Here is an 18259-nt window from a genome sequence, read left to right on the forward strand (position 1 = left end):
GTGAGTTATGTACATTATATAAATAGAAATGAAATAAGATAAAACAATCTGGAAATTTACAGCTTGTGTACATTGCGAGAGGAGGGTGTTAAAGTGTCTTGTGCTATAGCGAGGCCAGAAGGATTCAGGATGATGAGAATGAGCTAATGAGTCCTGTCTCAGTCACTTAAGGATGATGGGGGTGATTCAACACACGAATGTCCTGAGGATAAAAACTCCTCTTGAGCCTCTCTGTTCTTGTTCGGATGGTGCGAAACCTTCTGCCTGATTTCAGAAGCTGGAACAGTTCGTTGCTGCTCACTCTCTTCTACTCTTCTACTTCCACACATAAATGTCCCCATAGCACGAAAAATGTTTGCATTAAAACTTTTACTTCATTTTGTGAGCTAACTATATTTAAGTAATTTGTACCTTTTTAACACGGAAATTTGTTTCTCGTCAGTCAAACAAACTGTGGCAGGATTTTCCCTCAGGTGTGAGGATACGTCACGGATGGTTAGGCAGCTGGCTGTCCTCCTTCTCCTTTCCTTTCAGGGCTCCAATCAATAATTTACCTTGCTCAGCCGTATCGATGTCAGCTACTCCCTTACCTCTTCTCTTACCCTTGCTCACTTGCTTTTTCCAGAAAAACTGCTGATGACATAAGGGTAAAAGAGCTCATTAACGAATGACTGAAAAAAAGGAGAAGGAACTGTCAGATAGGTGTTATTGGTCTTTGGGAAAACAGCAGAAGCAGTGGGAGGATAGCTGAAGGTGACTTTCTCAGCCTTAAGACGCTGATATACACGGGACAGTAAACTTCTGGGAATACAGACTTTTTACAGAAGTTTGGTTTTTTTCTGACCAGCTTTTTCTCATTTTATCGTTAAACCTGAAATCGATCAATATGTCTGGAGTCAGTAGTGATCAGCTGCACAAATCAACTTTATCTGTCTATTCGGTGAGTTTACATCATGTTTCTTTTGTTTTTGTTCATTGTGTTGAAACCTGGGGACCGGTATAGTATTCATTATTTAAAGAAGGATTTTGTATATTTAAACTAGGCCGGGGCGCACTTGGAGGTGAGTATAAAAATACATTTTAGCATTACGCTTCAAGTCACTGCTGAGTTCACCTGGTGTGGTGCTCAGTTTGTATTTCGTGTGTTTCTGCAGAACTTGATGGAGCACTTCAACCCAGGCCTTCAGAAGCTCGTTGCTCTTGGAAACAGCTACATCAAGGCCTTTCAAGGTGAGCGAGGTTGTGAATGACTGAAAGGAGCAGTTACACTGTGGAGAATGTGGATTTTGTTGTTAGCACTAGTGTAGATGTTGGATCAGGATTGTACAGAGATGATTGAAGTAAAGTCTGCCCATGGAGACCCTAAGAAGGAGGCCACAAGCTGCAATTAAAATCCAAAAAATGTCACAGGATTGTAAATGTCTATCAAGGACCTACTCATTTGTAGAAGTTATTTGGTTAGGAAAAGATATAAAGAGATTTGTACATGTGAATATGAAAATATGATTTGATAAAAATAATCTATTTGATTGCTGACATTAAGCAGAATTTAAAACCTTTTTTTCTCCAGAGATGAGAGATTTTTTTTGTGTGCATCACCTTTTATTTGCATGTCCGAGTTGTCCGACTTTTCCATTGTACATTTTCCAATCTTAATCACGTGTGTCACATTGCATAGTGCAAGCAGCATGCATCATTCATGCATCTCTGTGCCTGATAAAACAATTCAGGCTATCAGCCACAGGGCAGTGGGGCTGTGCCGTAAAACTATACCAAGTGGCACGAGGCTATTCTTAGACCAGAATCACATATCAAATAACACTGCCAGTCTTTTAAAAGTAATGAATAAAAGCAGAACTGTTCGACACAATAAGAAGCAGTTTAAGTGGTTGTGATGTTACTGTAGAGTTTATAGATTTGTCAGTTTGATTTGTCTAAATGTGAAAAGCTACATTTGTCTCTCGATGTCTGTATGTTGCAGCCTTAGGCGTTTGCAGTGAGGCCTATTTCAGCGCTGTGGCTAAGATGGGCGACCAGGCACTTCACACACTTTCATCTCGCTCCCTTGGTACGAGTGTGTGTATTTGTGACTCATTACTAAACAGGTTTCACCCTTGATTTATTGCTTTCATTAGAGAAGCATCGTTATCACGAGTGCTCTACTGAGAGCACTTGCACTTGCACAAACACAGTCTAGATTTTAAACCACACAAAGTAAATTTCAATTGTACTCTCCTTCTTTTCATACATATAGGCTACATATACGTGTGTGTGTGTATTTACTGATTCTTTTAGCTAGTGTGTGTGCACTATATTTTATGGAAGCTTTCCCTTTGTCATTAGAGATGTGTGTTATCATTCTTCAGCGGTAATTAGCTTTATGCTACTATTAAGACAGTGTTGGCTAGCATACATGTGGTTTCGGTAGGTTGGCTAACTGTGAAGGTCAGGGAACCACAGCGTGACCAGGAGCCCTATTGAGTGGCAGCCACTGAATTATAGATGAGGGCAGTCTTTCAGCTCCACTCAGTTTATTAGCTCAACCGCAATCCTTGACAATAGACAAGGCCGGAGGCGCCCACAGTATATAGGGTTGGCTAACTTTCCACCATCGTAGCAACCGGACTCGTTCATGGCTCAAGTGGTTTTACACTGTGTTAAAGTTTTAGATCAAATTACTGACATTCCCAATAAGATTTCGCTTTCTTCAAATATTTTTCCGTACAGAATTGTTTTTTTTTTCTTTGAACAGGGGATGTCCTGATCCAGATTTCAGAAACACAGAGGAGGCTCACTGCAGAGATGGAGGGAGTGGTTGGTACATTTCCTCAGTAAATGCTGATCCCTGCAGTCTTTAAAATACTACATACAGCAGTTCTACTTCTGTGAATTTAATTTTGTTTGCTTGAAAGTTTTTACCAAACTGAAAATAATGCTTGGTGGGTATTAAGCTATATTTGACAGAATAATAACCGCTATACATTATTTGTCAAATGATGAGTAAAAACAGCTACAATTAGTATTTTGCTTCAACGTAACTTCCCCAGTTTGTCCCCAGATCTTTGAATTTGTGAGTTCAGCATTTATAGGATGCTAGTAAAAGCAGATTTCACTTCTTACAAACTGCTTCATCGAAGTTAGCTACATAAAGCCTCGAGGACACTAGTTTGTCCCTGTATGTTATTTTTCTTTTGACACTAAAACCCCTGTGCCTAATTGTGGTATGAATAATCAAAGCATGGCCTCTGATTACAAAGCTGGCCTGAGGAAGGAGCACATTTGCATTTAGATTTAGTCAAACAGCACAATGAACCTGATAATTAAAGCCTGTGTTTAAACAAGAGGACAGATGGTTCATCACTGTTCCAGTTGAATTCTTTCTTTCTGCTGCAGTTTCGATGGTTCCAGATAGAAGTGTTGCAAGCAATGGAGAAGAATATCAAGTTGGACGAGGAGTATATTGATGTGAGTGTAATGCATTGGGAAAGCTTACGTTTTTCTGCCTGTGAAATTAAGAAAACTTTCTGGACTATTTTAGGTTTTTTGGTTTATGGTAAATAAACCAAACTTTAACAATCCTACAGTGCGACTGTAATAGTTTCAAAATACTATTGCATTCATTTATTTTTTCTTTTTTAATTAACAAAGTACATTTTAAGCTTCCAAGCTTTGTTTCAAGTCAGATCAGCTTGAAATCATCAATAATTAGTAGTTACCCTAAAACTGTCTTAAAGTTGGAACGGGTTAAAAACACAGATGAATAAAGTTTTAAACAAACCCTGTAATCTGTGACAGGAACAGGCCATATTCTTCTCAAGATTTACTTTTAACAAATTTCCTATGTGTGGGACTAATAAGGTTCTCTTATCTTATCTTTAAAAATCACTCCACGTAATTCTTTGAGTGAAAACGGAGCTTCTGGTTCTTTTGTCAGCAATTTCATCTTTGGACTTAATTAGAATAAGAAACAGAGGGGTGCTGCATCGCCAGCAGCACAAGCAGGTGAGAGGACAAAGATGGAGAGCGGTTGACCAGCACTAGGATAAACATGACCTGCTAAGCCTCTTACAATTTTTGTATAGTTTGCAAATAAACTTTCTTTGTGCCGCAGGGCAGTCGCAGAGTGTACGAGCTGGAAGTAAGAAACCAAGCGGAGGCTTTGGAGAAGCAGCTCAGACGGGGAACCTACAGAGACTCTCTGGTAGTTACACAAACATACATAGAAAAATATTATGTGTTGACATTATGCACATTCATATTAATGCACACACAAATACACACACAGTCCAGTAATACACCTTGTGAGTGTATCATTGTAGGTGCATGCCCTCATGTTCATTGTTCCCTGTGCGTGCGGTTTTAGGAGAACAGTGAATACATGCTGTACCTGCGGCAGAGCCATCAGGAGATCTTAAAGGAGGAGGAGAGGAGGTATCGCTTCTTGGCAGAGAAACACTGTGGCCTCACTCAGTCACTGCTGTTCCTAATTAACAAGGTATTCATACACACTGGCCAACCTACACAGTAGAGTTGATTAACCCTGAGCAGCATCTGTGTGAGATTAAGGTAAAATGGTATTATCTTACTTTTGCCATAATTTATTCAGTACTAGTGCGCTCTTTGAGCTACAAGTGCACTTGTTGCTAAATGTAATGGTGTAACTGGTCAGATCTGTTGATTCAAATGCAATGAAATCAGAAAAATCGAGTTTAAGCAGGAAAAATAAATGTTGTAAATCTGGGAGATTACGGTGTCGGTGTGAAAAGCTCCATTAATAGGTGGGTCCCAAAAAAAATGTTTAACATATGAAATATTTTCAAAAATTTTACGTGTTCAGTATGTAAAGGCCTTAAATCTTTTATTTTTAGGTGACATGATGATGGGTCAGTTTAGTCACCAGTAACCTTGTAACCTGCTGAAAGGCACATTACATACTTTTTAAAGAAATACTCACTACAATCTGCTCTGCAAAACAAGGAACAAAAAACATGTTAGATATAATACAGAAATACAAAATTTTGCTTAATTTATATTTTCTTTTACATTCATCAGAAAAAAAGCTGATGAATGTATTATTATGTAATACAAGTTTCCTTTGAAAGAAAACTTTTGCAGCCTTCAATATAGCCGGTACACTGAACAATAACTAGTTTTTGTAACATTTTGAATATATAATTACTGTCCTGACCGATAAGCTGCATTTCCCACTTCATGGTAGTAGATGGAGCTTAGTATTCTGTGTATCAGCTACATCAGCTGCAATCCATCATGTTGTGAAGGGAAGGCCGACTGCAGCCATCAGCCATGAGCTTGGAGTGCTTTTTCCACCAAGACACTGAACTGCCCAGCCTTTTTATCCCAGTCATGTGGGACCTTGCCAATATCTTGTTCATCTGATGAAACTCACTTCTCAGTGTCATGTGTCTTATTTACTGAAGCAATATGTCTTAGACCTAAACCTAGAAAAACACATTAAGACAATAACAAAATCAGCTTACTATCACCTCAAGAATATTTCAAGGATAAAAGATCTGATGTCTCAACAGGACCTGGAAAAACTAGTCCATGCATTCATCTTTAGCAGGCTTGATTACTGTAACAGCATCTTTACAGGTCTACCTAAAAAATCAGTCAGACAACTACAGCTCATTCAGAACTCTGCTGCTCGAGTCCTCACTAAGACCAAAAAAGTGGACCACATCAGTCCAGCTCTGAGGTCTTTACACTGGCTGCCTGTCCATCAGAGAATAGACTTTAAAGTTCTGATGCTGGTCTATAAAGCTCTGAATGGTTTAGGACCAAAATACATCAGTGTCCTCCTGACCCAGTATGAACCTTCCAGATCCCTCAGGTCATCTGGATCCGGTCTTTTATCAGTTCCCAGAGTCAGAACCAGACACGGAGAAGCTGCATTCAGCTTTTATGCTCCTTATATCTGGAACAAACTCCCAGAAAGCCTCAGATCAGCTGAAACACTCAGTTTATTTAAATCCAGGTTGAAGACTCACCTGTTCTCAGCTGTATTTGAATAAAGCACCAAATCCACACTTTTAAGCTTAAACTTCAAAACTTACATTTTAACTACTGATTTTATCTACTGTTCTGATTTTATCTGTTTTGATTTTTGATCTTATATACTGTTTTGTTTGTTAGTTAGTTAGTTAGTTTTTAATCAATTTTAAATCATGCTTTTTATTTGTTTTTGTTTCTAATGTCTCTGTAAAGCACTTTGAATCACCTTGTTGTTGAATTGTGCTACACAAATAAACTTGCCTTGCCTAGTCATGTTGCTGAATGATCAAACTGAGATGGAATGAGGCACTCACCTCTAATCCGTTTTCAGACTGGTGCATCTCTCCAGCAGAAGGCAGACGGATGGAAGGAGAAAGTGAATGACACCAGAGTCTCCAGATCTCGAACACCCACCCATTCAGACCAAGAGGCACAGGTAGCAGCACTTTATCAGGTTTACTCATTTTTTTTTAGCCAGTAGGAACATTACACATGAGTATGCCACGCACTATAAAACAAGGTACAGTGGCTGTGGTTTCTCAGCGAAACACTGCACAGTCTGCTGCGTTTGAATTTGTGGAAACATAGGAACAGAAACCAAGTCAAGTCTCACCGTCTTATTTTTCTTATAGTTCAATAAATAAACCAAAGTCTATTTAAAATAATTTATGTTAAATTCACTTAATAAGTGGCATCTGTTATGTTTACTAGCATCCCCAGTCTAGTTCAGCAGCTGTATTTGTATTCTCATGTGTCTGTTCTCTGCTAATAATGTACTATTTGTGCTGTAAAGGTTGCTTAGTCCATCATCTACAGCTGAAGTGCTTCACAGCGAGTGTAAGCACATATTTGCTTGGTTTATTTGTACAACATGGTGTTTAGTTTTTCCAGCATTGGTCTCTGTGGTTCTTTAGAAATCTTGACACTAAATCGAGCACCAGCACCAGATTGTTTATTTATAATCGTAATATTCCTGCTGAAAGCAAACCTTGCTATGCCAGACTTCAAATAAAAAAATCCGATCAGTGGGATCTGTATTCTGTGTCTGCTTAGCTGCGAGGTTCAGTGAGCTCCCTGCTGCAGACGGTAGCCAGAGATGAGGATATGTCCTGGGCCAGGCGGGAGCAGCACGCACTGGGCAGAGTCCCTTCTAGAGGTGGGAGGTGTGCTGTTCTAATTATAAGAGCTGTATATTAATATGTGATTATTTGATAACCTTTGATGCCAGAGAAGATTAGAAGTATTAATTTTTGCTTGTTTATATGCATTCATTCATGCATGCCTAAAATATTCCTATTAATATTCTTTTAATCTTTTTCTCCTCTCTGTTTCTCCTTCATCTTTCCTCTCCCTCCAGCACCGTCTCCCCTCCCCAGCCGCTCTCGCTCCAGTTCAGTGGGGGAATCTTTAGGCCTGGGAGGAGGGAGAGTCATGAGAGCGCTGGTTTCTCATCCCTCCTCATCCAACCCAAAGCTCCTGCCTTTCAACAGGGGCGAGACTGTCATCGTCCTGGTCCAGGAGCCACGCAACGGGTGGCTGTATGGGCGCACTGACAGCAGCCTGCGGTGGGAAATAAACATTTACGTGCATGTGCCGTTTTTGAAATGCTCCGTCTTTACAGTGTTCAGTTATCATCTGCACCCAATCTTAAAATTGATGGCCTTATAAAAAAAAAGTCTCTCACAGAGTTTTTCCAATAAAAGGGTAAAGATGTCAACCTTTTACCACTTTGAGCTCCTAGATCAAGTCACAAATTTGTTTTGCTCATGATACTATTTAAAAAAAAATACAATTATTACTGTAAAACTAAATAATAGTAACTCAAAAGACCAGAAACCAGTAAAACAAACAGAAACTCTGTGATTGTGGCACATCACATCCGTCTCTCATGAAATCTCCCTCAGGGTTCCCCAGATTATCAGCTTTGGGTTAGTTCGCATCATCGTGCGATGCTAAGCCCGAACCATCTAACCATCAGTGTTAGGATTATGAGGGAAAAGATTATTATGTGGGAAAAGGTTGAGAACCTGTGATTTAAAGGATTGCTCTTGTGTTTGGTTGACAGACTACACGAGCGCTGAAAAAAACACAAGACTGAGAATTACAGAGTCTGTTGCTGGAATTAGTTTTTTGATTTATGTAAAGACAGGAAGACACATGATGTTTAATTTTCTGTCTTTTCTCCTCCAGTCAGGGCTGGTTCCCTGCTGCGTACGTGGCCCCTATTGAGGATTTCTCCAATAATTTAGCAACAAGGTAGGAGACAGATACTAATCTCAAATCTGTATGCCAAAATGTTCTTTCTCTGGCATGACACTGGACACCAAGAAAAAAAGATATTGGGGCAAACCACAGGATCTAATCTGTATGATATGTGAATATTTAGGTTGCTGCTCTGGGAGAAGATGTTATTATTTTTGTCTGTGAAGGTTCTCAGTCATCGTAGTCAAAGGAGCTTGCAAATAAAAGCGTCTGGACTTCTTTAAGTTGCTTGAAGACGTTTCACCTCTCATCCGAGAAGCTTCTTCAGTTCTAAGGTCAAATGGTGGAGAGTCCCAGATATAAACCTAGTGTGAGTATCCCCCCCCCAGAGGGACAAAAGGACCCCCTGATGATCCTCTAATCGCCTGAGCCAAGGTGTGAAACTGGGTGTGGGTCCCAATCAGCCAGAGTTTCGGGTGTGTTCATTGTGAAACCTGGCCCCACCTTATCATGCGAATTCCTGAGATCAGATGGCCCAGGAAGTGAGTGGGCGTTAAGGCGTCTGGGAAGGGATCTCAAAACTGGATTATAGATGGCAGAGAGTTGGTGTCATAAACCCCCGCCTCTGTTCAAAGATGGTCGCTCACAGTGGACATAGATGGCTTCTTTCACTCCTCTTTCTTCCTCTCCACCATTTGACCTTAGAACTGAAGAAGCTTCTCAGATGAGAGGTGAAACGTCTTCAAGCAACTTAAAGAAGTCCAGACGCTTTTCTTTGCAAGCTCCTTTGACATGTTGTTATTTTGTTATCCTTTAGTAAAATATTCCAGATATTTTTCCCACTATGAATCACTTAAAAGATTCTGCTCCTTTTGCCCCAACAGTGGCAGTTCTCTAAGAAGTCACAGTATGAACAATCTGAATGACAGTGACACCTACGCCGACCAGTCAGAGAGCAAGAGTTACGGAGACGTCCCACCCCCGGCCACACCCAATCGTAGAGCCTCCGTGGACTTCAGGCCTATCTCTCCACTCCCTGAGAAGAAGGGAGAAGAGGCATTGGAGACGAAGCCGAGTCAAACAAGGAGCTACAATGAACATCCACTTCCTCCCCCACCGCCTCCCCCTCCACCAATTCAGAGTGCAAGGAGGAGTTCAGGAGATTTTCGGCCCATTTCTCCCCTACCTGACAGAAAGGGTGGATCAGCATCTGACGTCCAGGTGCTACATGTTTGACTTTAATGAAAATTGTCTCTTTAACACAGAAAAATACGCAACACTTCAGTGCTAAGTGTGGATTTGTATTCATTTATTTATTTGTATTTTTTGTAGGCATTATTACCACATGGACCCCCTGAAAACCCACTGTTTCCCAGGTAATTAGACATGGATTATGTATGCATTTATGGATTATTGTTATGTATTGTTCTGGAAAAAAAAACGCCAGTGCAGCACTGCTTTGCCAATATACCATGATCCAATATATATGAATCCTATGAATTGTCTTCCCAGAAAACTAGATTACACTTGAGAATCTGCAAGAAACATCTTTTTGAATCCCAATTCCCACTGCAAACAATAAACCCCGATCAAAGTTTACTTGAAACAAAGACCTCCACAGAGTGCTCATTGCACACTGTCAAAATGTACCACCCTCAGGCTGTGGTGTGATGTTAGTGTCTAAACCTAGAGTGTGTGCACCTCTGTCTGAGTGGTTTATTGGTATTGGCAGAAAGCAGTTGAGTGCATGTGGTGTTGTATATCATTTTCCATCATCCTCTCATTTCAGAGGCACAAACCCATTCGCCACGGTAAAGCTTCGTCCCACGACGACCAATGACAGATCTGCTCCTCAGATCCATTAATCCATCGGCACTCGTGCATGCAGGGTTTGTTACTGATGCTGTGAGATCAGGTTGTGGAGGCAGGACATACATTTTTGTTAGTGAATGACGTGACATGTCTGAAATGTGAATGCTCTGAGTGAAATGGCCAGAAGGTTTGTACCGTTTTAAGATAACGTATCTCCCATATCAAAGAAGATACTGTAATACACATCGATTAATCAAATATTAAAACCATTGAGTTGATCATAGCATTAATTCAGACAGGCCACAAAGACAAGCTGCGCTGAGCAGTCTCAGCTCACATTAGCTCATCGACATCCCTTTCATAATTTTATATAAGGAACACTGATTAACCTTTGAGTGACTAATTTTTAGTTGTAAAAACTTCCTACTATGAACTTATCAATCCACAGTTATGGTAAATTGTAAGGTTTTATATATCAGGACAGAGTAAAACTAATCTGGACCTTTCTAAGTTTTAAAACTAGCTAAATGCAGCCCAGTTGAACTACAAAACATGACATATTACTCTGTGTCATAATTTCTTTAACAAAAATTAAGCAAAGCTACAGAAAAATGTGAAAAACTAAGCACACAGGTACTTTAATTAAGAGAGTATGTAGCAGCTAGTCGCTGCTGGTCAGATTGACTTGATTAACTAATCATCAGCTGGTGTTACCACCACTATATAGCAGAACACAATGCTACAAACCTCTTAGGAGGGGATGCCCCAGGAAATTCACCCCAAAGTCAGACTTTGCAGAGCTCACACAATTACCAAAAAGCACAGAGCTACATCTACAAGCCTCAGTTAGCATGCTAAATTGTAAAGTTCTTGACAGTACAATTAGAAAAAGACTGGACAGATATGGCTTATATAGAATGGTTGCCAGAAGAAAGCCTCTTCTCTCTAAAAATAAAATATTGCAGCAGAGCTTAGATATGCAAAGTTACATCTGCACAAGACTCAAGACTTTGGGAACAACGAGTGGAGGTGGTTGACCATAATGCACAGCAGTAGGTTTGGAGAAAATCAAACAGCATATCGACACAAAACCCTCCTACCAACGGCACAGTGGTGACGGAGTGATGCTTTGGGCTTGTTTTGCAGCCACAGGACCTGGAAACCTTACAGTCAACCTTGAACTCCTCAGTCAAAGCACAGACCTCAACCCGAAATTCTGCGATCGGACCTTCAGAGAACTATGCATAAATTAAAGCTCACAAATCTCAATAAACTCAGGCAGTGTTACAAAGAAGAGTGGATCAAAGTTCCTCCACAACAATGTTGGCTGATAATGTCACACAATTACTTCACGCTGCTAAAGGTGGTTCTATGGAATCATGTGATGTGCTTTGTTTTCTGACACTGCTTCAGTATTTTGGTTTAGTTTTTGTTACATAATTAATAGAAAGGTGTAATATGTCATGTTTTGTTACACATGACGAACTGTACTTATTTTATGTTAAAACCTACAAAGGACCAGAAGAGTTTTGCTGCAGGCTTGCGAGCCACTTTGCAACCCGCCTCCACCCCATGGCCTTCTTTCTGTCTGTATCTCTTGTTATTAATGTTCACTCTGTTCTGTACCAGGATCCTGTTGCTCCATAGTGATGTGACGCCAAATATAAATTGCTACAATGTCCAAATCAGCCATCCTCCCTGACTGAACTAAACTAAAATGGTTATTTTAACAAACCTTTGTACAGCAATTTGAGTTTGTATGTTAATATTTGTTTGAGTCTGTTGGTAAAAATATTCAGAGAATATTTAAACATTTTTGGAAGTATGCTTGTTGCCAGAAATTTGAAGAAAACACTGATGCTGCGCTGTTTTCTACAGCATTTTATTCATGTGTCAGCACCACGTCTTCAGTCTCTTTACTATGAAACCTGGCTGTTGGCAAAATATTTATATGTGTGTGTGAGCAAGCAACCTGAGAAAGAAGGCATGTTTCCCAAAATGTTAAGCTTAAGCTCTCCACCATCCCAGTGATTGACCTGTTTTGCGATGTTCAGTGTGTTGTATTTGTGTGAGTTCAATGTTGTGTGTTCACTGCGAGTAACAATAAGTAAAGAGACACCTCACGTCAAGTTTTCTTTTTTATTATCATTTCATACTGAGATCTTTTCTCTCTTCACAGCTCTCCTTATATGATTTTATTTACTACATGATCTGATCAGAGGCAGGGGGTGGAGGAGGTGGAGAAGGAGGAGGTGGTTGAGGTGAGGGAGGTGAATGAAGGTGGATAAAGAGGAGGAGTGGGAGGAAAGTGCACTGACATGTGAACATCTAGAAATAAAACCAGTCAAGACACAATGCAGGAAGGAAATTAAGATTTAAGGAGTCTTGAGAACATCTACACCATCTACAACACTAGTACCACCTTTTTTGACCACAGACTATCCTCGCGAAATCATTAAGAATGCTTCTGAAATCCATACAGCATGTGTGGTTAAATATATATATATCTATCTATATATATAAAAAGAAAAATGAAAAGTGAAACTGGTGCCTGTTATGCCTGTATGTTCCTCCTCAGGTGGACTCCCTGTTGACCTGTTTTTGGTAGTGTTTTGCAGAGAGCAGGCCTGGTCTGACTCCGTGTGAGGGGTCCAGAGCGAGGAAAGGGAGGAAGAGTTTGAAGGTCGCAGTTACAAAATGTGGATGCAGGGACAAAGAGGAGCAGGAAGAACAAGAGGGGAGTTCAGCTTTCCCCTACTCATGCACTAAGGCTTCAAACTCTGAAAAAAAAGAGAGCAAAACAAAAATGTAAATGCGCACAAATGAGTGAAACATTGTCACCATATTCAGTTAAACACCAACAAGAAACTGATCCAAGTATTTCATGGTGTCTGGAACCTTGAACTGTGTTTTTCCTCTGGACCAAAGCTTCTATATCATAAAACAAATCTTTCACCTTTAATACATCAACAGGCCACACTGTTGCTCCGGTTTTCTGCAAAGCAAGTTATCTAACATTTCTCACTCACCCATTCATTCTTGCACTTTTTTATGCCCAATTGCTTTCTATTTAACATTCACACGCTAATGTACACATCAGGAGGTTCACTATCTGGCCCAGCCACACTTTGGTGTATTTTATGGGATTCCTTATACACCAAGCACAAGCATTCATTCCACCTGTCATCCCTTGAAGTCGCTGAATGGTGTTACCATAGCTAACATTTCAGATATTGTGTTTTTATGATTATGTTAAAAAAAGATCAATTGGCAGATTTAGTTTATGACATGTTTATTCCAGTAAACAAATTAGATATTTAAAAGTTGGTGTTAGCTTGCACAGGTGACATTACATTTTTTTTTCTCAGTGTGTCTTTTCTTGCAAACTTGCAAATTTGCTTCGGTCATATTCAGTTTTTCACTAGATGTGAACAATAAGAATCAAGCATTAGAAACATTTTGGTAAAATCTGAAAAATCCCACACAACATACAGCATTTGTGGAAGTGCAGAAAGCCTACTTGCTAGCTCTCCTCCCACCCCGTCCTCATCCTACTCTCATCACCTCTTTGTATCTTTTTGAAGAATAAACTGAAAACATTTTGACACCTTTCTCTTACCATCAATGCCGATCTTGCCATCTCCATCTTTGTCTGCAGCTGTGAGAAATGCTTTAGTCTCAGCGTCAGTCAGATCTCTGCCATCTTTGGAAAAGCCCTTCAGTACAAACCTGAGAAAAGTGCAGGTTGATGCAGAAAGTGGGTCACTGTAGGGCAGCTTTAAGGAACATGTGACATCAGTGTTATATTGCAGAGCTGTATCTTTCATCATGTCTGCTTTTAGCGTGTTTTTGCATCTGTTTGAGTTTCTTACATTAGCTCTTCTTCTTCTATAAATCCGCTACCATCCACATCCAGAACCTGAAAGACCTTCTTGACGTTTTCAGCCGACATGGCCTTCATTCCCACCATTTCAAAGAACTTTTTAGGGTCAAATGTTTCTGCTACAAAAGACGAGGCAAAGATAAAAGATTTTATTACATCAACTCCATGTGCACAGATTTTTTTTAAAAACAGATTTTTTATGGGTCAGCAAAAAATTTAAGGCCAACTTTTGGCACTTTGCAGCGCTGCTGAGAATAACACAGAGCCTCTACAACAGTTACTGACCTGCGAAGGCATCAAGAGCTTTCTTGATCTCCTCAGGTTTTAGCAGATCTGTCATAACCATTTTGTTTCCTGGAGAGAGAGACGGAGAGGACATGAAAGGCACAAAATTTGGTATTGCATTTCAAAGAGGTGAGTGAGCAGCAGCTCTGCAGCTGAGCTGATGTGATACGAAAGCTGAAAGTAAAATCTAACTCGTTATGTGCACATGTGTTTGGAAATGTATTTTTAGTTAGACAGATGTTGCATTTTACAGAACAGTAAATTAAGAGAAGATTATCCATGCCAACAAACCCAAGGAGAATTTCAACCCTGACTGGCCTGGTAGGAATATCTTTAAGGCATTCGAGAGATGGCCTCTGTGGAACTTGGCACAACGAGAGGTTAATTGAAGGACATACGTTAGAATTTAAGACAGAGACATAAATACAGTCTGGCAAACGCCCATGGAGAGAGACAAGCTTTGTACACTGAAATAAGCACCCAGAATTGCTCTGGATTCTCCGTTATCTTAAAAGTATCACTCTGTCGGAGGGATTTAAGCACTTCTGAGGAGAGACTTTCCTGCAATTTTTTTCTTTGACTACAATTTTGACAAATAGAACGTGTGAAACAGCGAAGCTGAGTTTGTCAAACAGTACTTTGACATCAGTTAAAGTACATGGTATATTTTACAGTTAAAGTAGTCATTGCAGGATAAACTCTGATGGAATTTATGGTGTGAAAAGAGCCTTTTTTAATTCAGAATTAGGCATTAAATTGTATGTTATTAATTGAAATGTCTTCTGTTCTCTGTGTCATGTGTCACAGAGTCACAGTGCAACTAGTTACCCTCAGTTGATGCAGATGTTTTCCACACTTTAATCCAGCAGTGTTAAACACAAGGCCCAGGGACCAGAAGTGGCCTGCCAGTGACTCCAATCTCTGTCTTATAATTACATGACAGTTGATAATTTTAAAACATTTAGTTCTTACATTTTAAGCCGAGCAGCTTATCATGAAATTGCACTTATTTATATGTAGTTAAAATTCTTTATACTGACTAAAAGGGGAGTTTAAGATCCAATATGTGGCCCACAATGTGAAATGATTTTGATTCCTTGCTTTGACATATAAAGAAAATTCCATTAGTTTGTAAAATAACTTTATTAAACCTAAGAAACCTGTCCAGTCATTGTGAAATACACACCACTTTATAGCTGAATAACACAAAGCGTGCTGTAGAGCTGCGTGTGCTCAGTACAAATGTGTAACCTGTTGTGTTTCATGTCTCATCCGCTTGCTCGGTTCTATTTTGTGATCAGTGTCCTCTTAATTGCAGTACATGACTTTAACCTGTAGGTGTCACACCTGAGCTGATCCCAGAGTCCTGTCATTTCAGAGCTCTGGGATCAAGTGCTGAGTTGTCAAGATAGATGTTTGATGAGTGGGTTTTGTGCCTTTAAGAGATGTGAGCTCCTGAGTATGTAAAAGTATATGTCTCACAGTCAGGATACGTGTGCTGAGAGACTTGCAAAGCCCCACCGGGGTCATGTCAGTAGTCCCTGTGCAGATTGCACTATCCTGACCCCTGGAAAATCCCAGGCCTTCCTGTCCAAAGGACAGAATGATAAAAGTAAAAATTCATTGTCATCCTCTTGCTTTCCGTCCAATCAGCTTCTCAACTGTCACCACACCTGTTATGTGTCTGTTTTTGGCAACAAAAACCAATTAGTGAGCATCTGTTTGTGGTTTGTGAAATGTCTTGAGATGTGCAGATTTTTTTTCCTGTCAATAAGATGATGCAAATAGAAAGCGTTGATGCAATGAAGCCATCTCAGGGATAACATTTTTTGCTTTTGGGAACGTGCCACAGTTGTTTTTATTACCTATATCAGCAGTCATACGGTTCCAGTTAGTTGTTGTGGATCTTGTCAGATTTTGTGTTTTGTATTTTGTAAAACACAAAACTAAACATTCAGATGACATAACTGACGTTCTTTCAGCCCATCGTAAAATTCACAGGTTTTGTCCCACTGTTCATGAACTTTGCAACAAGTGTTCACGAGCATGCGCGCTTTCTTTTTCCATGACTGTGCCCTCAAACGTGATGTCACTTGTAATGCAGACAAACTGGGCCTCTGTCGCATAATTCTGTGTTTAAACCACATGTATGAACTGTTTCACACTCAAATCCGACACAAAGAGACAAACGAAGAAGGCCTGGCTATCTTTTAAAGTTTAAACACACATTTTTCATCAATAATAATAGTTGTAGTTGTGATAATCATAATAATTTCATTTCAGATATTATGTGTATGTCTCTAAAAGAGCAAGAACAAAAATGCTCAAAATAACATGAAGGATGATATATAATATATATGTATAATATATTGAATAACATTCTGATAGGCTGAACGGTGATACAAAAAAGTACACATACAGAGCCCGAGGTAACTGGGTTTCCTTATGGGGTGGGTAATTGTGTGCGCCCACTTATTTCAGTGTGCAGAGTGACAACGTTTCTGCTCACATATTATGAATGACACTCGGTGACTTTATTTAACTTGCAGTGAAGGATGTGCATGCTGTGATGGATATGTGGGGTTATATTTTAGTATCATAACATAACAGACCTTCACTGAGGATTGAAAGCCACTCTTGCCTGCGTGTGTGCTATAAATAAGTCGTGTTTCTTTAGAAAAGTAGATACAGTTCTAACCAGCAACTTAACTTTTTTATTTTAATTTTTTTCTGGTGGCGTTAATGATTTGAAAAGCAGATCAGCATAATACCCTAAAGCACATATAAATATCTGCCAGTTAAAGTTCTGAGTCACGGCACAGAAAAGTGTATTGTTCAGTGAAGCGTGTCTTATTTAAGTCCTCTTTTCAGAATACCAACAACACCTAAAATCATCTACAGCAGACATTAGCTACTGTACTTAAAGTTACTTAAGCACACAGCTGCTGTGCCACTGACACCTGTTCTTGGTGAAACCTGAGCAAGGAAACACCCACGAGACCAACACCTGCTGCTAACATTACCTTTTATTTAAAACAAGCTACTGCAGAGGAGCGAAAACCAAACTGAAACCACCAAACATCCCCATATTTAACAATTTGTGGATTGATTTCAAAAAGATATATTTACATAGCTTGTTATTCTTCTAATACTGTATGACTTTATTGACTGGACCTTTTCACTTTATCAAGTTGTGTTTCATAGGCCTCGCAAATCCTGAATCAATGGTGCTCCTGATTGATTTTCTTAGTCGAGTTTCTAGCGGAGCGTTCGCCCTCAGGCTTACACAAACACACCCCCGATGCACATCCTGCAGCTACAAACAGTTTATCCCCATGTGTCATTCATATCTTGGTAATTTACAACTATTTCACTTAGCTGAAGTCTCTCTGCTTGTCACAGATAATCCCCGAAAAAAATTGCAGTTAAATCTTCAGCTTCCAGTGTCCTATGTGTGGTCTCTTGCACCTGTAAATGTTTGTGTGTGTGTTTATTTATTTTCTGTCTTACCTGAATAAAGGGGTGGATGATTGCAGCTGAGAAATAAGGCAAAAGAAAAGGTGATGGAGAGGAATTGGAGCAGAGAGAAGACAGAAGGGCAGGAGATGGAGGTAAGATGAGCAAGATGAAGGGGGGGACGACACAATATGACTTTTATAGCTGCTTCCGAACACATACACACTTACCCCATACACACAACATGCCCACCTCTCATTATACTCTATTTTCAGAGGGGAGGAGGAGGGGGGGTGTCAAGATATGACGCAAGCACTGTTGGCCTGAGAGTGTGATCGTTTTCTGTTTTCTGTGCAGCACTACCATATCACACACGGGACTGGTAATAATACCACTTTATCTGTCTTGTTTGGACCGTACCCACATCTTCTGTCTTGATCTGTGCGTCTGTCAATACATTTGGTCCTGTCTCTCACACTCAGTATAACTAATAGCACTGGCTTGGCCATGTTATGAGAGGCTGTAGTTACAACTACTTTTAGAAAATGCCATCAAGGAGTTGCACATGTAGCACTGTGTGAAGTCCAGTTTCTTTATATTTTGTTAGGA

General features: G+C 39.9%; 2 protein-coding genes across 10 annotated transcripts; one reads left to right on the top strand and one right to left on the bottom strand.

The window, feature by feature from the left end:
• The first annotated feature begins 1046 nt into the window (after positions 1-1046).
• Positions 1047-12026, top strand: baiap2l2b (BAR/IMD domain containing adaptor protein 2 like 2b). Of its 9 annotated transcripts, XM_082537236.1 has the most exons (14): positions 1086-1230; positions 1982-2074; positions 2753-2814; positions 3394-3465; positions 4112-4201; positions 4364-4495; positions 6344-6448; positions 7066-7168; positions 7370-7577; positions 8203-8268; positions 9099-9435; positions 9547-9590; positions 10004-10103; positions 11173-12026. In XM_082537236.1, the coding sequence occupies exons 1-13, from the start codon at positions 1161-1163 to the stop codon at positions 10077-10079; spliced, it is 1458 nt and encodes a 485-aa protein (XP_082393362.1). In that variant the 5' UTR covers positions 1086-1160; the 3' UTR covers positions 10080-10103; positions 11173-12026. The 9 variants fall into 9 exon arrangements, with proteins under 9 accessions (XP_082393368.1, XP_082393362.1, XP_082393361.1 ...); XM_082537242.1 differs by lacking the exon at positions 11173-12026 and having other exon boundaries at positions 1047-1230; positions 1982-2068; positions 10004-10960; XM_082537235.1 differs by lacking the exon at positions 11173-12026 and having other exon boundaries at positions 10004-10960.
• A 125-nt stretch (positions 12027-12151) lies between these two features.
• On the bottom strand, positions 12152-17876 carry LOC309708895 (parvalbumin-7-like). Its single transcript, XM_082537245.1, has 5 exons — positions 17705-17876; positions 14195-14263; positions 13899-14028; positions 13646-13755; positions 12152-12806 (listed from the first exon to the last, which is right to left on the bottom strand). Exons 1-5 carry the CDS (start codon positions 17868-17870, stop codon positions 12781-12783), a joined length of 501 nt encoding a protein of 166 aa, XP_082393371.1. The 5' UTR covers positions 17871-17876; the 3' UTR covers positions 12152-12780.
• Between the last annotated feature and the right edge of the window lie 383 nt (positions 17877-18259).

The sequence above is a fragment of the Aulonocara stuartgranti genome (assembly GCF_965226115.1).
Source record: "Aulonocara stuartgranti genome assembly, chromosome: 6".
Taxonomy (NCBI): Eukaryota; Metazoa; Chordata; class Actinopteri; order Cichliformes; family Cichlidae; genus Aulonocara; species Aulonocara stuartgranti.